The sequence below is a fragment of the Nannospalax galili genome, unplaced genomic scaffold (assembly GCF_000622305.1).
Source record: "Nannospalax galili isolate Female #2095 unplaced genomic scaffold, S.galili_v1.0 scaffold278, whole genome shotgun sequence".
Classification (NCBI taxonomy): domain Eukaryota; kingdom Metazoa; phylum Chordata; class Mammalia; order Rodentia; family Spalacidae; genus Nannospalax; species Nannospalax galili.
The window spans coordinates 13,319,144-13,337,699 of NW_008347536.1; the positions used below are offsets into that span (position 1 = coordinate 13,319,144).

General features: G+C 39.0%; 1 protein-coding gene across 14 annotated transcripts in view; it reads right to left on the reverse strand.

The window, feature by feature from the left end:
- Positions 1-237: 237 nt before the first annotated feature.
- Positions 238-18,556, reverse strand: part of Emsy (EMSY transcriptional repressor, BRCA2 interacting) — a 77,017-nt gene continuing 58,698 nt past the window's right edge. For 8 of the 14 annotated variants that reach the window (XM_029568835.1, XM_029568833.1, XM_029568834.1 and 5 more), the window contains 7 exons: positions 14,179-14,343; positions 12,219-12,374; positions 11,212-11,253; positions 8,667-8,818; positions 6,345-6,908; positions 4,904-5,404; positions 238-2,217 (listed from right to left, as the gene is read on the reverse strand). In XM_029568835.1, the coding sequence (XP_029424695.1) occupies positions 2,029-2,217; positions 4,904-5,404; positions 6,345-6,908; positions 8,667-8,818; positions 11,212-11,253; positions 12,219-12,374; positions 14,179-14,343 (1,769 nt within the window). In that variant the 3' untranslated portion in view covers positions 238-2,028. Of the gene's footprint in view, positions 2,218-4,903; positions 5,581-6,344; positions 6,909-8,666; positions 8,819-11,211; positions 11,254-12,218; positions 12,375-14,178; positions 14,344-18,556 lie in introns of those variants that run through there. The other 6 variants (XM_029568838.1, XM_029568837.1, XM_017800899.2 and 3 more) reach the window with 4 other exon arrangements.

The following is an 18,556-nucleotide window of genomic DNA, read 5'->3' on the forward strand; positions in this document are numbered from 1 at the left end:
GCCTGCCACATAAAAGATTAGCATTTGACAATAAATTCATGTTATACATGGAATTAGAACCTGTAAAAGGAAAAAAATTAAATCTTACCTCAAAACTTGTGTGTGTTTTAAATGTAGATTTGCTATTTCAGTTGTAGATATATAGTAAGTTAAATTCTCCAAGGGACACAGGTATGCTATGCTGACAGAATACGAGGAACAGAACTTTATTCAAGTTTGTTCTTGTTTCCTGATCCATGAGTATTTAAAAGAGACTTTATTTTATAAAAAGTTACATCTGGAAGTAATGGTCTGACTATAACAGAGTTTCACCTGGAATACATAGGTAGGCTTAGTAGTCCACAAGTCCCTAAAACTGTATGCAAAATCTATTATGTGTACGTACTGGCACATGTATCTTTTTGGTGAGAGAATTCATAGTTTAGTCAGATTCTCAAAGAAGTCTATGACCCAAGAGAGTTTAAAAATTACTTAACTAGGAACAGTCACAGAGCTGTTAAAATGAACTTGTACAATGAAATGATGTCCAACAGCTCCATCTATGGGTAAGTCATCATCACCTAGTAGAAATGTGGACAACCACCATGAACCAGTGCAGCTCAGGAATGCTCATGTTCAAATCTTCAGTGTCATTCTGTGTGAATTTATCAACCTCAGCATCACTGCTTCTTTCCCCAGATGTAGATGCAAAATTACGAGGCTGTGGATGAATTCTACTTACAGTACTTCAGCACCAAAAACCTGGGCAGTTATGCTGATGTGTGTATATACAGTTCAACACCTGTCAGTCTTAAAATGCTTATTTATAGTGAAATCCATAGAAAACCGTTAAAAACTTTCCTATTTACATTTTTTAAAAATTAAAAGTATAGTTTCCTTTGCCACAACTTGTCAAAACCGACTCTTACCCTCCCACCTCCTCCCCCTCCTTCTACTTGTGACAGACAGCAATCACGAGACCAAAACATAGCGTTTAAACAAACTGTGTCCTAAAAAAGTAAAGTACTTAAAAACATTACATTTAGAACTGTAAATGAACTTTTTATACATTTCAAAGGGGCTTAAACAAAAGTAGGTAAAAGTTACTTTCAAAGTCTGAGTCCAACATGAATGTGCAATTTCAACATCAAGAAAGCATCAAATGAATGAATAGTCTGTTTTCTTCACCGTAACTGAACGTTTCGGTTGGGCCAGAAAATGTTTCTTTTCCTCTGCTTCCCAATGAAACATTTTCTAATAAGTTGTCTTAAAGGGGAGAAGAGAGGAGGGGAGGTGGAAAGGCCAGGCATTCCTGGTTCAGAAGAAGAAAAGAAATATGGCCTGTTCTGAAATGTTTACATTAAATAAATAGGTGAGTGTGTGGAACACAATAAATTAGCATACAACCGAGGGGCATGTACACACCACCCCAAAGTACTTCCCACTGGTCAGGGATCTGATTTCTACCATCCAGCAAGGACTCTTTAATGCTAGCATTTTCTTAGGTATTCATATATACTAATCATGAACTGAGCAAATGTAAAATGTTAGCCAAATCAACAATTCCGGGGATATGCAAAAACATACAAGATTTTAAAAAGCTGTTCCTGAAACATCATTCAAAATACAAACTATTCACATTCTCCTTTCTTTCTTTTTAAAAAATATTTTCTGGTGGCATTTTGCTCAGTGGAAACCAGCTGAGGAACATTCACAGGAAAAGTCTCTTTCTTTCCACTGAGAGACAAAACTTTCCCATTGACCAAGCTCTGACAGAGAGAGAACACCAGATCTCTGGAGATGTGCATTTTTTCTTTGCTTTTTTTTTCCTTTTTAATCTATCTATCTATATATTAAAAAGTACATTCCCCTGTGAGTTTTATCTTGTTAAAATGCTGCTCCTGCAGCAATATCTTGTTGAAACACTGCTGTTTCAAGGTCCACAGCCTAAGTATGAGCAAAGTGCTTTTTTTTTAGTCAACAAAATACGAGTTTCCCTGGACACTTGGTAACCAAGCAGGTTTTAAAGTGCACTCCCGTGTCCAAACACTAGGACGCAGAGCTCTGAGAGGGGCTGGGTTCAGTCCCGTCCTCCGTGCTGCTATCCACGTCCTGCTCCATTGCTGTTTCATCGTCATCCAGCTGCTGACTGGTGAAGTTGTTTAGCTCAAGAAGTCCACTGGGCTCCACTAGCACGTTGGAGCTGGAGTGGCAAGGAATGGCATACTGGGGAATGGCCTGGAAGAGAAGACGCAGGAGATTATCTTCACGGTGAGAAGAGACAGGAGGCTTTCCCCACCATTATGGATGGCAAAAGAAAGCTGACATTTGCCAGACAACCACTCCATGCAAAGAACTGTGCTGGATTTCACACACACCTGACATTCCACTCAATCCCTGTGAGGTCAAGGTGTGGAAATTATCATTCCCATTTACAAACAAGTAAGAGACTTCCTCAAGGGCACAGCTGCCAGGGTTAATGCTGGATTGCACTTCAAATCTCATACAACTCAGTGATCTTTGCACAACTTTATAGGACAGGAGCTAGACTTTAAGGAATACTTTTATAATTATATTTTTGCTCTTTACGATGAATGACTAAGTTGCTGACACATAATATTTTAAGCCTCTTTGGTGTTTCAAAGAGGAAATACCTTGTTTGAGTCACAAAGGACAAATCGCCCTTTATTGAAAAGGAGTAGCGAAAGTATTCTAGCATAAGAGAAGCCAAAACTTGCCTTTTAAACAACCAAAAATATTACTGGTGGGGGATTCTTTGGTAAGTACTTATTGGAGGTTTATTGCCTTGCCAGATTAATTTTCCATCTTTATAACTTTACCTATTTTTTTTTTTTGAGACAGGACCGCGTATATTCCAAGCTGGCCTTGAACCTGCTATGTAGTCAAGATGACCCTGAACTTCTGATACACCTGCCTCTGCCTCCCAAGTGCTGGGATTACAAGTACACACTACTGCCAGGCATGGTGGCGCACACCTTTAATCCCAGCACTTGGGAGGCAGAGGCAGGCGGATCTCTGTGAGTTCAAGGCCAGCCTGGTCTACATAGTGAGTTCCAGGACAGCTGGGGCCATAGGGAGACCCTGTCTCAAAAAGACCACAAAAAAAAAAAAAAAAGCAAAAAACAAAAAAACCAAACAAGTGCACACTACCATGCCTGGCCTTACATTCCTTTTAACAAGAGATATCAGTTTATGCCTTACCCCTGCTTCTAAGCCTTGACAGGAAATGAACTATATTTCACTCCTGTTAATAAAATGCAGAAAAAATAATTTCCAACTAAGCAACACCAAATCACTTACAAATTATTGAGTATGCCAATCTAAACCCCAGCAGCTACAATACATTGTAGCAAAATCAGTCACAGTTACCGTGTTGGACAAAAACTGTGCTCAGGGTTTAATTTTGTGTATCCCTTACAGCGATCCTATAAAATGGCATTACTTATTCTCCCTGCTAATGATGAACCCAAGAAGAGGAGGCTCAATAGTCTAGACCAAAGCAGTGAATGACAAAACCAAGAAACCACCCCTTTTCCAGCATACCCTACCCAACTGAGGTAAAAAAATCATAATTACAACAAAATCCTTTGTTAAGAATTATGTAATTGACTGAATTCATTTGTACAGAGGGAAATATTATTTGAATAATTCAACGGCTATGTTGACTTGCCTTAATTATCAAGCTCCTGTGTTTAATTATGTCCTAACTGTTAGGTCAATCTGCTTTTTCTCAAAGGCATCTCTGCAATAGGACAAACTTACTGTATGAACTTCAAAGTCACACAACTGTCAATCTATGGCAAATCCTAAACTTTCTACAGCTTCACACATGAAAATTCTCCATGAACCATGTGCTGCCCTGATACTTTCCAAACTATACGAGCTTAGAAAAAAAAAAATTGCCAATATAAGAAAAAACACTAATATCTCGGATTGACAGATGGAAATAAAACACAACTCCTAAAGGCTAGTCTGGACTCAGTTTAAGTCTTCGATCTTAATCTCTAATGCAGGATGACAGGTGGCTTTAAGAATGAGAAGAATGAGAAAGCCAGGAAGACAGACTGTTAACCAACTGTTCTACTATGTTAACTGGCCTGTATTTACCAACAAATGACCACAACAGTAACAAGATTATTAAAATAACGATTGAAATAAAAAGCAAAGTTTATTGTTAATGCCAAGTCAGATATAAAAGTACTTTAGAAACATCCCCATAGAATGTATTTCTCCAGACATTCCAGTTCGCGTAAGTATGACTGTCCTAGGAACCACAAATTTAGATTAAGACTGTTTAAAAACAGTCCCTAAAATTAAACTCACATACAATCTAGCTATATTCTAGGATTTTAGAAAGCAGACTGAGGATCTCAAAATGAACCTAAAAAATTACTGACCTTTTAATTTTTTTTGTATAAGTGTACCATGTGCACGCAATGTGGGTACAGTCCAGACAGTTCCAACGACACCCCCCGAAACTACATTTATGGATGGTTATCAGCCATTATGTGGGTGCTGAGAACCTAACTTGGGTCCTCTGCAAGAGCAACCAGTGCTCTTAACTGCTGAGCCATCTATCCAGCCTAAAATCACTGACCTTTTGCACTAACTTGCTAACCCAACAACTGGCAAGCATGGTGGAGAACATAAATCAGGGTGACACAGTCTTCGGCCCTTTACTGTCACACAGTATGCTGTGACAACATCCACCAATTTTCCATGATCATTTTCCAAAAGAAACAACTAAATATAAATTTATATATCTGTAATGGGTTTGAAACCATGTCAAAGATAATCTGTTTTAAAACCACCATAGATTGACTGTTTCTGTGATACCCCAGAATGTCTCAAACCCATAACCTCCCCTCTGCCCAAGGCTTCTCATTTTCCTTCCAATTCTTACCTGAATGATAATTTCTGTTGGGCTCTCTTCAGCTTTCTTTTGGCCTACATTCTGAATACGCATGAACTGGCCTGTCGTAGGCACTCCTGATGCTTCAAGTTTCCTGGTCGTTAGGGGAGGGCCAACAGCAGATGGACTTGAACAGGACTCTCTACATTTCTGTTGCTGGGGAGTGGAATTCGCCATCCCTGCCACCACCATGTGGGTGGAGGGTAAAGATCCTGCTTCACCAGTGAGCACACTAGTGGCTAGAGCCTTCTTTGGGGGATCCACTACCATATGTTCTACATTTGTATCAATCTGAGCTTCCATCAAAGACATTTTCAAAATGTCTGACACTGCTGTCTTCTCAGAGGCCTGAATGGGAGATATGCTTGTAACTGGTGATGTCAGCTTAGGCACAGAACTGCCACCAGTTATCTTTGTAACTGTGGGAGGCTGGCGCCCCTCAAATGTTATCTTTGTAACAGAGGATCCTTGGGTTATAATTGGCTGCTCCACCTGAAAATAAATTGGGGTTGTGTGTGTTATAGCTACATCTCTTTGAGAAAAACTAATCAAACACTCCAGAAAATATGGCAAAAGAAACATTTGTGCGGTATACTAGGAAGACATTTTGAAGCTCGATGTTTTAGTAAGAGGGCTGGATGGGAAGGATCTGTTTTCTTTTAAGGAACCTAGGGAAAGAGGAGGGGTTGAAAGAACCTTTGTTCAGCCAGCCAAGCTTTGAGGTAGTAAAGGAAAAAAAAGTCACAGCAGCCTAGTTTTCCTTTGAGATTTATATCCCTATACAGCACACCATCAATCTTCTCAAACGATTTCATGTAATCTTTTAAAATAAAAAGGAGTTTGGTATTTTTTCAATCCTTTGCTTCAAAGCACACCTGTACAAACATAGTCTACATATATGTAATTACATATACACACATATTTCATTCCAGAACCACTGATTTTTGCTAGTCATTTTTTGTTCTCCTGACTATCCAGATTCTTCTATAATCTAGAACATAAATCTAGAAGATACTTTTGTTAACTTGATGGCAATAATATAAATTACAAAGGAAGATAGATGGTCAGTGAAGTTCCTTAAAAGATTGATATTTACTTAGCATAACTGCACAGAATTAAGAGTCTATAAGCATGGAGATAACTAGTTTACATTTAAAATATATGAATAATTTGGGGCCATCATTTCCATGCACTATTGGTCAACACTAAAATGATTTCATTAAAAGATGCTTGGGAAGTCAAGCTCCAAGAGTATACTCTTTCTCTCATATTAGTATGTGCTCTTCTTCCCTAATACTAACTCCAGCATAACGAGGCTTTTGGGTTTCCTCTTGCCAGGAGAAAGCACTGTTGGCATGTTAGGGCTGTGATGGTCTTACTTTTCCCCCGAGAACACAGAAGTTAACTTTGCATGCTATCAAAATTCTGTTACCTGGCTTGCCGGCTGTTTCTCTGACGAGGCAGGGAGTGCCATTTGGCTCTGGGGATTTTGGGGTTGCACGTAGATTTTTGGTTGGGTTGGAGCCTGCTGTAGTTTCGGGAGCTGCTGTGTGGTTTTCACTGCAAGTACCTGTACTACAGTTTGTGGGGGCTGTGCCATTAAGGTAGGAAGCTGCCTGTCTTTGGCCACCATGGGATGCTGTGTGTGCTGTACATCTGGCTTGGGCTGTGCTTGTTCCTGCTGGAGAGGGGTAAGTTTCTGATGCCTGATGGAGAGCTGAGGCATCTGCGGGAGTTTGTGCTGGAGCTGGTCTGCCTGCAGGTGGATGGTCTGCTTCTGTTTGGTCTGGAAGCACTGCAGAGTTTTCACCTGCAGCTGAGTCTGTTCCAGCTGAGGCTGGCTAAGTTTCTGCTGTTTAGCTGACTGTGATTGAGTCAGGGCAGATCGGTAAAACAGACCTGTCTGAGGGTCTAAAGTGTCCATCTCTTCAACCTCACCCTCCTCAGTTCCAAGTTCCTCGCTGTGTTTGGTAAAAGCAGTATGACTGCTCAATGCCTAAGTGGAAAAGACACAAAGTAAGAATGAAATAAGAAAAACACATACCTTATTGACACATTTTTCTTGAACTAGAAAAATTTGAGATTCACTCAAAAATTTTTAGAAGAGCCTTAAGAAACCATAAAGCCTCCTAGGCTTTAGACCAAATCTCGTAATTTGAACTCCCAGACAGTAAGTACTTCAAAGTCCAGCCTACTCATGAATGTAGGAAAAGTCCAAGACAATGCAGAACCTACAGAGTAGAGGAAGAAGGTGACCTCACAAGCACAGCACAAAAAGAAGAGACAGGCTCCCCAGCTCAGGAACTTCCCTGCAGCCAGTCTCTGAGGGCAGCTCACCTGGCTAAATATAGCCAAGGATCAAGGTCCAGAGCAAAGCCAAGGTTCTGGAAAGCCCATTTTGGCCATGTGCATGCCCTCAGTCCCAAAGGCCAGTCATAATGTTTGGGAAATGTGCTCATACCAGCCCCTCACAGCAGGCCTCCCTGAGGAGGGCTGTCACCAAGGTCTGTGTCTCAGAGTCCAGGCTCATCAGGCCACAACTTCCCAGAACCTGGTTCCCAGGAGGGAGAGCGCTAGGGAAGGACAGGTCAATCCTATGGTGGAAAGCAGACTGCCTGGGGTCAGTTGAGATAGCACTGGGAATAGAAATTGTCTTGAATGACACTGTTAGGGCCAACCTGTCTGACTTCTAGGTGTCTTAGGACAGGTCAATGTTAGGACCTGCCAGGTAAAAGACAGACTAAGACCAGTGAAATCTTCGGCCAGATGGCTTTTCTTTGGGACACAACAAAATCCACCTCATTCCCATCATTTCCATTGCCTGTGCTAACTACAGTGCTGTTCTAAACTTTAAAGCTGGAACTTTCCCTTGTACCATAATGACTGTATATAGACAAGTTTTCAATTCATCATCTCTTTACTGTCTTTCTGTAACCAGGTTTAATCACAGGCAGCTGAATGACAATCATTCAAGTGAATTAACTAGGAGTCATGGTTGAATCTGATATCCATGATGAAGCTGTGTAGCAAGTGTCGCTATGGGTTTAAATCCTGGCTCTGACACCTGGAGCAAGTTACTTAACTTTGTTGAGTATGAGTTTTCTCATTTACAAGAGGGATGATACACCCACCTTTCAGGGTCATGGTGAGAATCAAATTAACATACTTAGAGCTCAAAGCATAGTGTCTGACACAAAATCAACTTATCAATTGTAGCTTCCTTCATTACCCTTAATACCAGATGTTTCTGTTCCATGTTAGCTCATTCTCCTTCCTGTTGCATCTTTCTTCATAATTGGTCACACATAGTTAAGCCAAATATTTATTTTACTTCTTATTCATACTGGTCTCATAAGAATTCATTATAAAGTATAAAACAAAAACCAACAAAACAAACCCAGCAGCAACCAGCTAAACAAGACAAATGCTATTTCATTTTGAAATTTTTATTTACTTCACTGGTAAATTCTTCCATAACAGTAAGAGACACAGAAATAGTGACCAATTCTAATGCTATGAGTCACCCAGGGAGCCCTGCCTTCTGAAATGCAAGTTTCCAGACTGTTCAAAAATACTATTTCCTAATTATTTGCTGGTGTTAGGACCCTCAATTCATCATCTATATTCACAGATGAATGAATTACACAAACGCTCTATAACTCATATCCCTCCTTTTCAGACGGGGGATGAAACTGAACTTCACTTTGGGAATGATGTAGTTACAGAACATAGGAAGAGATAGAAGAGATACAACCTGCTGCATGATGTGGGTGATTGCTCCAGGGGAAGACGCTGGGATGGACTTTACCACCACGGAAGTCTGTGTTGCAGTCTGTGACTGAGCCACATGTTGGAGCAGGGTCCGTTGGGGCTGTGAGGGCTGTTGGGGCTGGGAGCGATGACTGACTGAAAATAGAGGAGGTGATGATATTTCTCCAGAAATCACCACAGTAACTGTAACCACTGATCATTTTAAACAAATGTCTGTGAACTTGTATCCCACAGGATGTGGTACTGTGAACTAAGAGGAAGATCAGAATCTGCCCATCTACGAGCTATATGACTCTAAGAACGTCTCTTATTATCTTCTCTGAAACTGTTTCCTCATCTGTAAAATGTGAATAACAGAGCTATTTTAAGGATAAGCAGAGAAATATATAGGGAAGCTCTGCGAAAACTACTATTACCAAGGAGGAACAAACCCTTTAAAGTAACACCCTCTTGTGAACTATTATATTTCTCCAATGACTTTTATTCTGCTAAGGTAACAAAGAAATAATGCATTTCTATAATCCCAGATATATCATAAGGAAAGTGAGGCAATGTAAGCTCTTTGTCTCTTGATCACAGTTCCAAATGAAGTCCAAACATTGGAAGCATTTGCTACTTTATATGAAGTGACAGTGTTTCATAGCCTTATAGTTCCTAAAAATCTAAGAGGACAGGATGATGCTACAGAAAGAAAAGTAAAGCAAGAGTCACTTGCTTTAGCAAGAGTAACTTGACCCTGGCCCACTCCTAGCAGTCATGTGGATCTGAAGTCACCTATCCTCTATTCATCACTAAAATCTAAAGGTCTTGTTTGTGTATTTGGACAGGATAATGAAAACTTGCCATTTTTACTTAGAAGAGGACCAAATGAAGTAATGGGTTGAAAAATGGTCTTTAAGTTCTAAGTACTAAACAAATATATAGTCAACAAAAGAACAGAAAAGGCTATTTTGTCACCTCAGTTTAGCGCATCTAAATGGTAAGGACGCAGTTACAGGAAACAACTCCACTCTTACTCTCTTGGTACAGAACTCACCCAAACTATCCATTCACATAGGTGCCCATTTGTAACATCTTTTACCAGCCTTAACTGTTTTTAAACAATCACATCCAAATCTATAGAACTTTCACATGCTTTTAGTTACTGGGAAATAAACCCCTTGCATCAAGAACAAGTAAAGCAAATTTGTAAATGAGCTAAGGACTTTAAGATTTTCAAAATTCAATCAATGACCCATAATTCTAATGATTATGTAGCTTGACCTACAATTTCAAGTAACACTGGTTCCATGCTTAGAATAGTTGGGTGTCCAAGAGTAAGCTGGTACCTATTTCTATAAATCAGTATAAAAATACTTTTGTAGTTGTGTAAGGACCAAACTTTAGTTATTATTATAACACGTTCTTCTCTTTATTATATACTTGCAAATTCAGCACTTCTCTTGTGCTAAAAATACACCTACAAGTGCTATAAGATCCCAGAGAGCGTCATCTAGATGCCTTTTTATCTGTGTTACAGGACTTCACTGCATTTCACAGTATGCTTTTATATGTGGATTTTAAATTACATGAGTTAAAATCTTCTGTATGTTCTCAACTAAACTGAAAATAAAGTGCCAGGGTTTATGGAAAAAAAAAAAACTACTGAAATAATTTATAGTATGACTAAATAGGAGAAAAATAAATTATGATAATATTAAACTTAAGCAAATTAATGAAAATTTTAATGGACACATCATCAAAAATGAATGACATTTAAAAGATAAATAAATTTCTGATCATATGGAACATTTTTGATGCCCATACATATCTTCATAAGTATTAAAGTAAGGTTTAACTAAAAGAGCAAAATGGCCGGGCCTGGTGGCATGCGCCTTTAATCACAGCACTTAGGAGGCAGAGGCAGGAGGATCTCTGTGAGTTCAAGGCCAGCCTGGTCTACATAGTGAGTGCCAGGACAGCTGGGGCTACAGGGAGACCCTGTCTCAAAAAGACAAAAAAAGAAGCAAAATGGACCTAACAAAAGATACCTAAGACTGTATAAAATTAATTCTTCTTCAAGATATTATATACTTCTTCATACCAAATGCCCAGGTTAGGAGACTGAAGTTCAGCAAAATCAGAGAACACTAACATCCTCTACAGAACTATACAGGGGCCAGAGCAGCAGCATGCTTTGAAGTCAAAGCAAATGCTCAATATGACTGTGGGCATAACGGGTGTTGAATATGGAAGGAGATCACAGAAAGAACATTTGGTAAATAGACCAAGTGATCTTAACTGGCCCGCATAAATACCATAAAACAGTCATTTATTTTTTTAACAATTTTTTCCCAGTATTTATTAAAGTGTTCATTTCTGAGACAGAATCCCACTACTCTGCAAAAAGAAATTTTCTTTCCTTTCAACTAAGTGGAGCTTACCTTTCCTCTACCAGAGCAGAGTAGAGCGCATCCATTTAAATGGTTCCCCCACAAACAAACATCTTCTACCTTTAATTACATTACAAATGGATGCACACCACTTACCTAGAAGGGGAAAAGCAACCTCTGTCCCCTCATCAGTGCGTTCTGAAAGGATAAGTAAGGGAAGAAATCACAAGTCTTTTCATCTATTTATCGTTTGATCATTAGGCTAATAGTCCCCCAACTTACTGGCCTTTGTATCAACTGCCTTTCTGCTAAATCTCTCTGAAGATTCTAGACAGCTTTCTATTATCTTAATTGAATTTTCCCTTTGAGGATTTTAACCCATCAGTCCTAATATCTCTTAAAATGATGCTAAAGAACTTTCCTCTATGGCATTTGTATCCTTCAAATGTTTGTTAACTTTATGGTTTCCCTTAATTACTGCAAAAGAAAACTTAAGATAGGAGTCCTCTATGTTTTGCCTCCAGAGTCATCTCTCTAGACTCCTTGATTATTCACAGTATTACTCTCTGAACTATTTCAGATACCAAGGTAATGAAGTGTCCAAAACAGAAAGCAATATTCCAAGTGTGGTCTCACCAGAATTTAAAGAAAAGAATTTCACTTCTCTGTATCTGCCATCCCCCAAATCTCATTAATGTTTTGTTGCCAGACCACATTTAAAAAAACATCTGATGTGCTTTCCACTGGAACTATTAAGTATTTACAGGGATTTAAAGTTTTCCACATTATTTCTTTACATTAAAACATGTGACTGGGTTCTGTACCTTCTTTCTCTCTTGATGCACCTCCCTCCACACTAAAAACTCCAGATACATAAAAACTTTTACATAAAAGATATTTTATTCCTTTCTAGCCACTGCTACATAGTCACAGATAAATTTATGGCCAACTTGTAGTCTTATATTTCTTGCAATCTTTGTAACATACTATTGGCTTTTTAAATCATTAAAGACATGGCAACCCCAAAGGTGATGTCATTCTGCTCTGAAAACAAACAGGAAAGGGGCTAGAAATATAAAGAATGTGTTCTCCCCTAAATGAGCACCCCATGAAATCCATCAAGGCAGCACTACCTTGACACTGCGTTTGAAGAGAACACCTACCAGTAGTGATGTATTCAGCAACTAGCTCTGACTCTACCACAGCAATGGATGGACTCTCGGGAGAATGTCTCTTTTCCTGGGTCATCTGAATAGGTACTGCCATTTGACTCAAGTCAATAGTGGGTTGTCTTGGTTTAGATTCCAATTTTTCCTTTACTGTATAAAAAAGTCGGGGAAAAGTTAACTTTTATTATAAATAAGTACTAAAACCAGAGCTGTCCATGGGAATAATGAACCAGACCTCTGGGGTGCCACACTGGCAGTAACTAAGGAGACAAGGAGTTGAAAACTGCAGACTTCTCTGTACAGTTGTACAGTGCATAGCCTGTACAACCATAGCCGGTAGCCTACAAGAACTCATATAAATCATACTCCAATCCCCACTATTACTCCAGGTCCAGCTAGACGTTTCTCTTTATATACTCCTCTTAGGATGCTATTTCCTTTGTATTGAAGATAATCCCTGGTATCCTTGGTTCACCAACCTAAAACAACAGGTGAATGAACAGCATATAGCATCACTTGTTCCAGGGGATATCTCAGAATTGTGCATCCCAGTGATAATTTGATCTACTAAAACTTCAAGGGTCTGGGGATGTTGTCCAGAGGTAGAGTGTTTGCCTAGCATATACAAGGTCCTGGATTTGATCCCCAGCACAAGAGGGTAAAAAATTTCATATAGCCTTTACTGAGGCAGGAGGATTGCTATGAGTTCAATGCTGGCCTGGGCTACATGGTGCATTCTAGGCCAGCCTGGGCTACAGAGTGAGGCTCTGTATTAGAGAACTACCAAATTTAAGATATGGCCAAAGAAATGTTACAGGGTCTTTAAGGACTCTTCAAGAATATAATTTAAACCTTTCACTGTAAGGGAGAACATGGGCTCTTTGCTTCTGCAACAATGTCTGATAGAACAGCCTGTAATCAATAATGGTTTCTGTGTATACATTCATTTTCTATCTTCTTAACACTTTTTTGACAAAATTTCTTTATTCAATGTTCCTACATCTATAAAGCACTAATGGAAACAGCTGAATTTGTCAAAGACAAGCCCAAGGTCAAAAATAATATCAATAAAGAACCATCTATACAAATTACATTAAATTCCAGTATGGCGTGGAAGTTACAATAAATAGTATCCAATAACTAAGTCTGCTAAAAGACTGTTCCCACCAAGGGCAGATGCTACAAAAGCAAAACAACCAATTTAAACAAAGAAACCAAACCAAACCAAAGAACACAGCTGTGACCCCCACAAGTAATCAAAAAGTGGGGACCCTCTCTAAACCTCTGCTTACTTATTCATAACATGAAAGGGTTAGATGAGATCACCACTGCAGTCCCCTAAATACTCAGATAATCTTTGACCCACTGTAACAGAAAACCCAGTGGAACGTATACAGGTTTGTCCTAGAGTCTATCAAAGATTTAGGAAGTAGGACTACTGATGGGATCTTGTCATATAAGTATACTTTTGCATAGAAGGTCAAGTAGGTCATCTAGACAAAAATAATAATAAATCTGAAAATTAAATTACAATAAATGAGAACATTAACAAGACACCCTAATGGTGCTTCATGACAGTAACACGGCTCTAACAGTATCAAAGAGGGCAGCAGGGCCCTTCCATCTGTGTCCTGATTCTTAAATATATTTGGCAACTGAACTGCATTATGCTTGTGCTTAGTTGTGATACACCCATTCCTTTTTGGTGGCAAGAAGACTGTCCAGTTTAAGCAGAAGACAGCCCTGTCAACTTTATCTCTGTTCTAATGACAATGGTCCATCTGTGCTTCACGTTCTTGTGTACATTTTAAAGAACTAACAAGAGATGTACTAATGATTATAGGTAAGTCCAGAGGGGGAGAAATGTGCAAAAACTACGTAACAGTGGTGTATTTTAGCACAACCCGTCTCTAGAGAAAACATGCTTCATTCAATTGAGCATGTGAATTCATACCTGTTGTCTGTTGGAGTTCTAACAGAGCTTTGATTGTTGAAGTAGCTGATTGTGATTCACTGGATACATCCTGATATATTATGGTGGGACTAGTCTCCATTGCAATCTCATGTTCTGACCAATCCTGACGCCGGGAAGCAATTACATGAACTACAGGCTGGGAATCTGTTTTATATTAGTTAAAAAAAAACAAACCCTATAAACAAAGTTTCTCTTTAAAATAAAACAATTTGTTTTTGTTTATTTTTGTATTTATTGTAAACTTTAAACTTTATCTCTCCAAGGAGACTATAAGCTCCCAGAAGGCATACTGTCTCTCACTTCTAAATTCATTCTTTATTCACTCATTTATTTTACACTAGACACCTATGTGTCAGAATCTATATTTGGCATTGAAGAGTTAAAGGAATTCACAGAACAATCAAAGAATGCTCAAGAAGCAGAGTCTGCTTGAAGAGACGAACATGTAAAAAGACAAAATACAATTCAATATGATAACTCCTATCTACACAGGTGTGAACTATACAGGTGAGTGCATGTTTGTGTTTAGTTAAGAACAAATGTTGTAGGAGTCTGATTTTCCCCCATGTCCCTGAAAATGTTTCTGTATTACAGCCTGAGTATTTGGTGAACATTTACAGGACGGGTGAATTACTGACAGCAAGACAGACAATCTAGAAACAGCATGATGTGCCAAGTATAAAAGAGGTAAAGGAAGGTTAAACAACTGTCAGGTACTAGCAAGCTGATTCTTTGCTTAGCTTCACTGTTTAATAAGAAAAACAAAATCTTTACCTCAGGATTTCTGAGATACAACAAATTAATAATAGTCATATGTTGTTTAACAATAGGAATACATTCTGAGAAGTTCCATGCTAGGCAATCCTGTCATTGTGAGAATATAATCAGTATACTCACACACTTAGAAGGTATAGCTTGCTACACATGTAGGCTATACGGTATACCCTCTAATTTTGTCATCATATGTATATGTATATACATATATATACACACATATAGTCCATCACTCAACAAAACATTATTACATGGAGCATGACAGTATGTAAATAAGCTTTATAAGCCAGTAAAGCAGCAGAAATGTGGTTGCTGAGTACTAGAAATTTTCAATTCTAGACTTTTGGTTGGCTGGAAAATAAATGCAACACTAATGTAAAAGTTTATTATATTCAGAAGAGCTGTACAGTTACACATGTAAGTGCTAAATGTGTATCAGTTTAAGCAACAAATACTTTGAGTTTTCTATCTATAGAATAAGCAAGTCTGACTAGACTATCACCTTCCTGAACTGCTCTGTTCAAGATCCTATGTAAGAACCTGCAGAGGGGCCGAGCATGGTGGCACGTGCCTTTAAACTCAGCACTTGGGAGGCAGAGGCAGAGAGATCTCGGAGTTCAAGGCCAGCCTGGTCTACAAAGCAAGTTCCAGGTCAGTCAGGGCTACCAGGACACCCTAACTGAAAAGGAAAGAAGGGAGAAAAGGAGAGGAGGGGAAGAGAGAGAGAGAGAGAGAGAGAGAGAGAGAGAGAGAGAGAGAGAGAAGAGAAACTACACAGTATATAAAGATATGATCTCTGCTCTCATATCTAGATTATAATGTTATAATGGGAGAAACATAAAAATGCATAGATAGCTTTGTATTTTGGTGTAAATATCAAATGATTAGAACAAACAAGAAAAAAATATATAGAGACTGCTGATCAGTAAAAGCATCTTAAAAAGAACTCATACCATGCCTTTAATCCCAGTACTCTGAAGGCAGAAGCAGGTGGATCTCTGCCAGGCCACCTTGGTCTACATAGCCAGTTCCAGGCTAGCTGAGGCTACTGGGAGAGCATGTCTCAAAAAGTCCAAAAAAAAAGTCTGGAGAGATGGCTCAGTGGTTAAGAACACTGACTGCTCTTGCAGAGGCAGGTTCGATTCCCAGCACCCACATAGTAGCTAACAACTACCCATAACTCCAGTTCCAGGGGATCTGACACCTTCTTCTGACCTTCGAGGGTGCACTTACACACATGCAGGTAGTACACTCATACACATTAAAAAGATAGATAAATATTTCTTTAAAAAGAAAAAAAAGAAAAAAAAAAAAAGAGCTCAAAGCCTCTAAGAACCGTATCTTTTTGAAAGCCACAAAGCTACACAAAAATGTTGGTGCAAAGGAAACAATTCTCATGAGACAACTTTCCTAAAGAAAACAAAATCAATATGCAATAGGTTCCAAATGTTTAATTACCATTAACAAACAGACCAAGTGTGGTGGCACATGCTTGTAATCACAGCATTTGGGAGGTGAAGGGAAGAGGATCAGGAGCTCAAAGTTATCCTCAGCTATACAGTGAGTCTGAGGCCAGACTAGACTACATGAGACTCTATCTCAAAAAACAAAACAATAAAATAAACAGAAACACTGAGTAGAAAAATGTCACACCAGAGATGTAACATTTCTATTAAGCACCCAAAATATAAAAGACTGAGGGGCTGGAGATGGCTCAGAAGTTAAGAACGCTGGTTGTTCTTGCAGAAGACCCTGGTTCAAATCCCAGGACTCACATGGCAGCTAACAACTGTCTGTTACTCCAGTCCCAGCGAATCTGACAGCCTCTTCTGACCTCCGCTGGCATTGCATGACACAGGTGTACTTACCTACATGCAGGCAATGCATACATACACATAAAAATAATAAATTTTTTAAATGCTTTTGTCACAACATTTAGGAAGATGCCCCACGTCTTCCATTGTCCAACCAGATGTCAGCATTCCCACTCTGTCTTTGACTTCTCCTGCTGAATTTATTTATTTGTTTGTTTTAGAGACAGGGTCTCATGTAGCTCAGGCTGGCCTCAAATTTAATCCACCTTAATTTTAGAAATAAAGCTGGACATAAATGGAGAAAAAAATTTTTAATACTTTAAAAATCTGAAACCCAGTAAGGGTCCCCTTCCAAGTGACAAAGGGAAAACAGAAGAACAACTTAGGAGAGAAAAGAGTACAGCAGCTGCAGAAAACATGTGGTCCAACTTTCAGTAACTGATAAAGGCAAGAATGTCCTTGATCCAACAGGCTTGGTCACCTAGCTCTTTATCACATCTAAACAACAGTCCAGTGGTATACCACTTAAAAAGTCCACCTACAACGTTAGAGGAAACTGCAGAAAGGAAACCATGTTTTGGACTGAGGAGACAAAAAAAGGTTTAAAATGGAGCTTAGTCCTAGCCCAGCTATTATGGTCACTCTTCTGTTTGTTCATTCTGTGAAACTTTTTTAAAATTTATTATTTTTATTTTATGTGTATGTGTGTATTGCCTGCATGTAGGTGAGTGCACCCATGTCATGCAATGCCTGTGGAGGTCAGAAGAGGCTGTCAGATCCCCTGGGACTGGAGTTATGGACAGTTGTTAGCTGCCATGTGGGTGCTGGGATTCAAACCCGGGTCTTCTGTAAGAAGAACCAGTGTTCTTAACCGCTGAGCCATCTCTCCAGCCCCTATTTTGTGAAAATTTTACTGAGTACTTAGTGCTACCACTTTTTTTTCCTTCAAAATATTGGATATACAGAAATGACAATGATCATTGGCTTTGAGAAGCTAATAGTCTAACAGAAGAAAATAATAGTAATAGAGAAAAATCACAAAACAAAATGGTCAACTTAGCTGGTAGTACAAAGCAAAACCAGATGCATAAAGGTGAACACTGCCAGGGTGGTCATGTCTCATCAGGGCAATGACCAAGGACTCTATTATTGCAGCCTGTCAAGAGACAGTTCAGGATTAAAGCCCAATGTGCAGGGACCTTAGAAACCACAAGTAGAACCAGGCATTCCCTTGTAATAAAACATCGTTATTCCAGGATACGCAGAAGAAAAAAAAATCTCCAGAAAAACACTCAAGTCAAGAAAAGGCCGATCCTTCTTTAGAGTAGATTATCATCTATGTGTGCTAAAACTTGATAAGCATTTGATGAGGAACATTACATTTACAAAGTCTCAAGAGTACCTTCCCCCAAATTACTATTAATCTCAAAGAAGAATATGTTAACTTCATAGTAAAGAAAACTGGAAACCAACATCCTAACCAAGAGATCAGTTAATTAATCTCATTAATGCTACAGAAAACTGACAGAATGTGTCTTTTGATAAAATTGAGATACAACATCCACCTGTCCTACTGAGCTAATAATGAGGAAACACCAGACAAAACTTAATTGAAGAATATTTTACAAAGTAACTAACCAATACTCTTAAATAATGTCAAGGTCAGTCAGGCATAGTACCACATGCCTTTAATCTCAATACCTGGGAGGCTGAGGCAGGCAGTTCTCAGAGTTTGAGATTAGCCTGGTTTCCACAGTAAGTTGCAGACC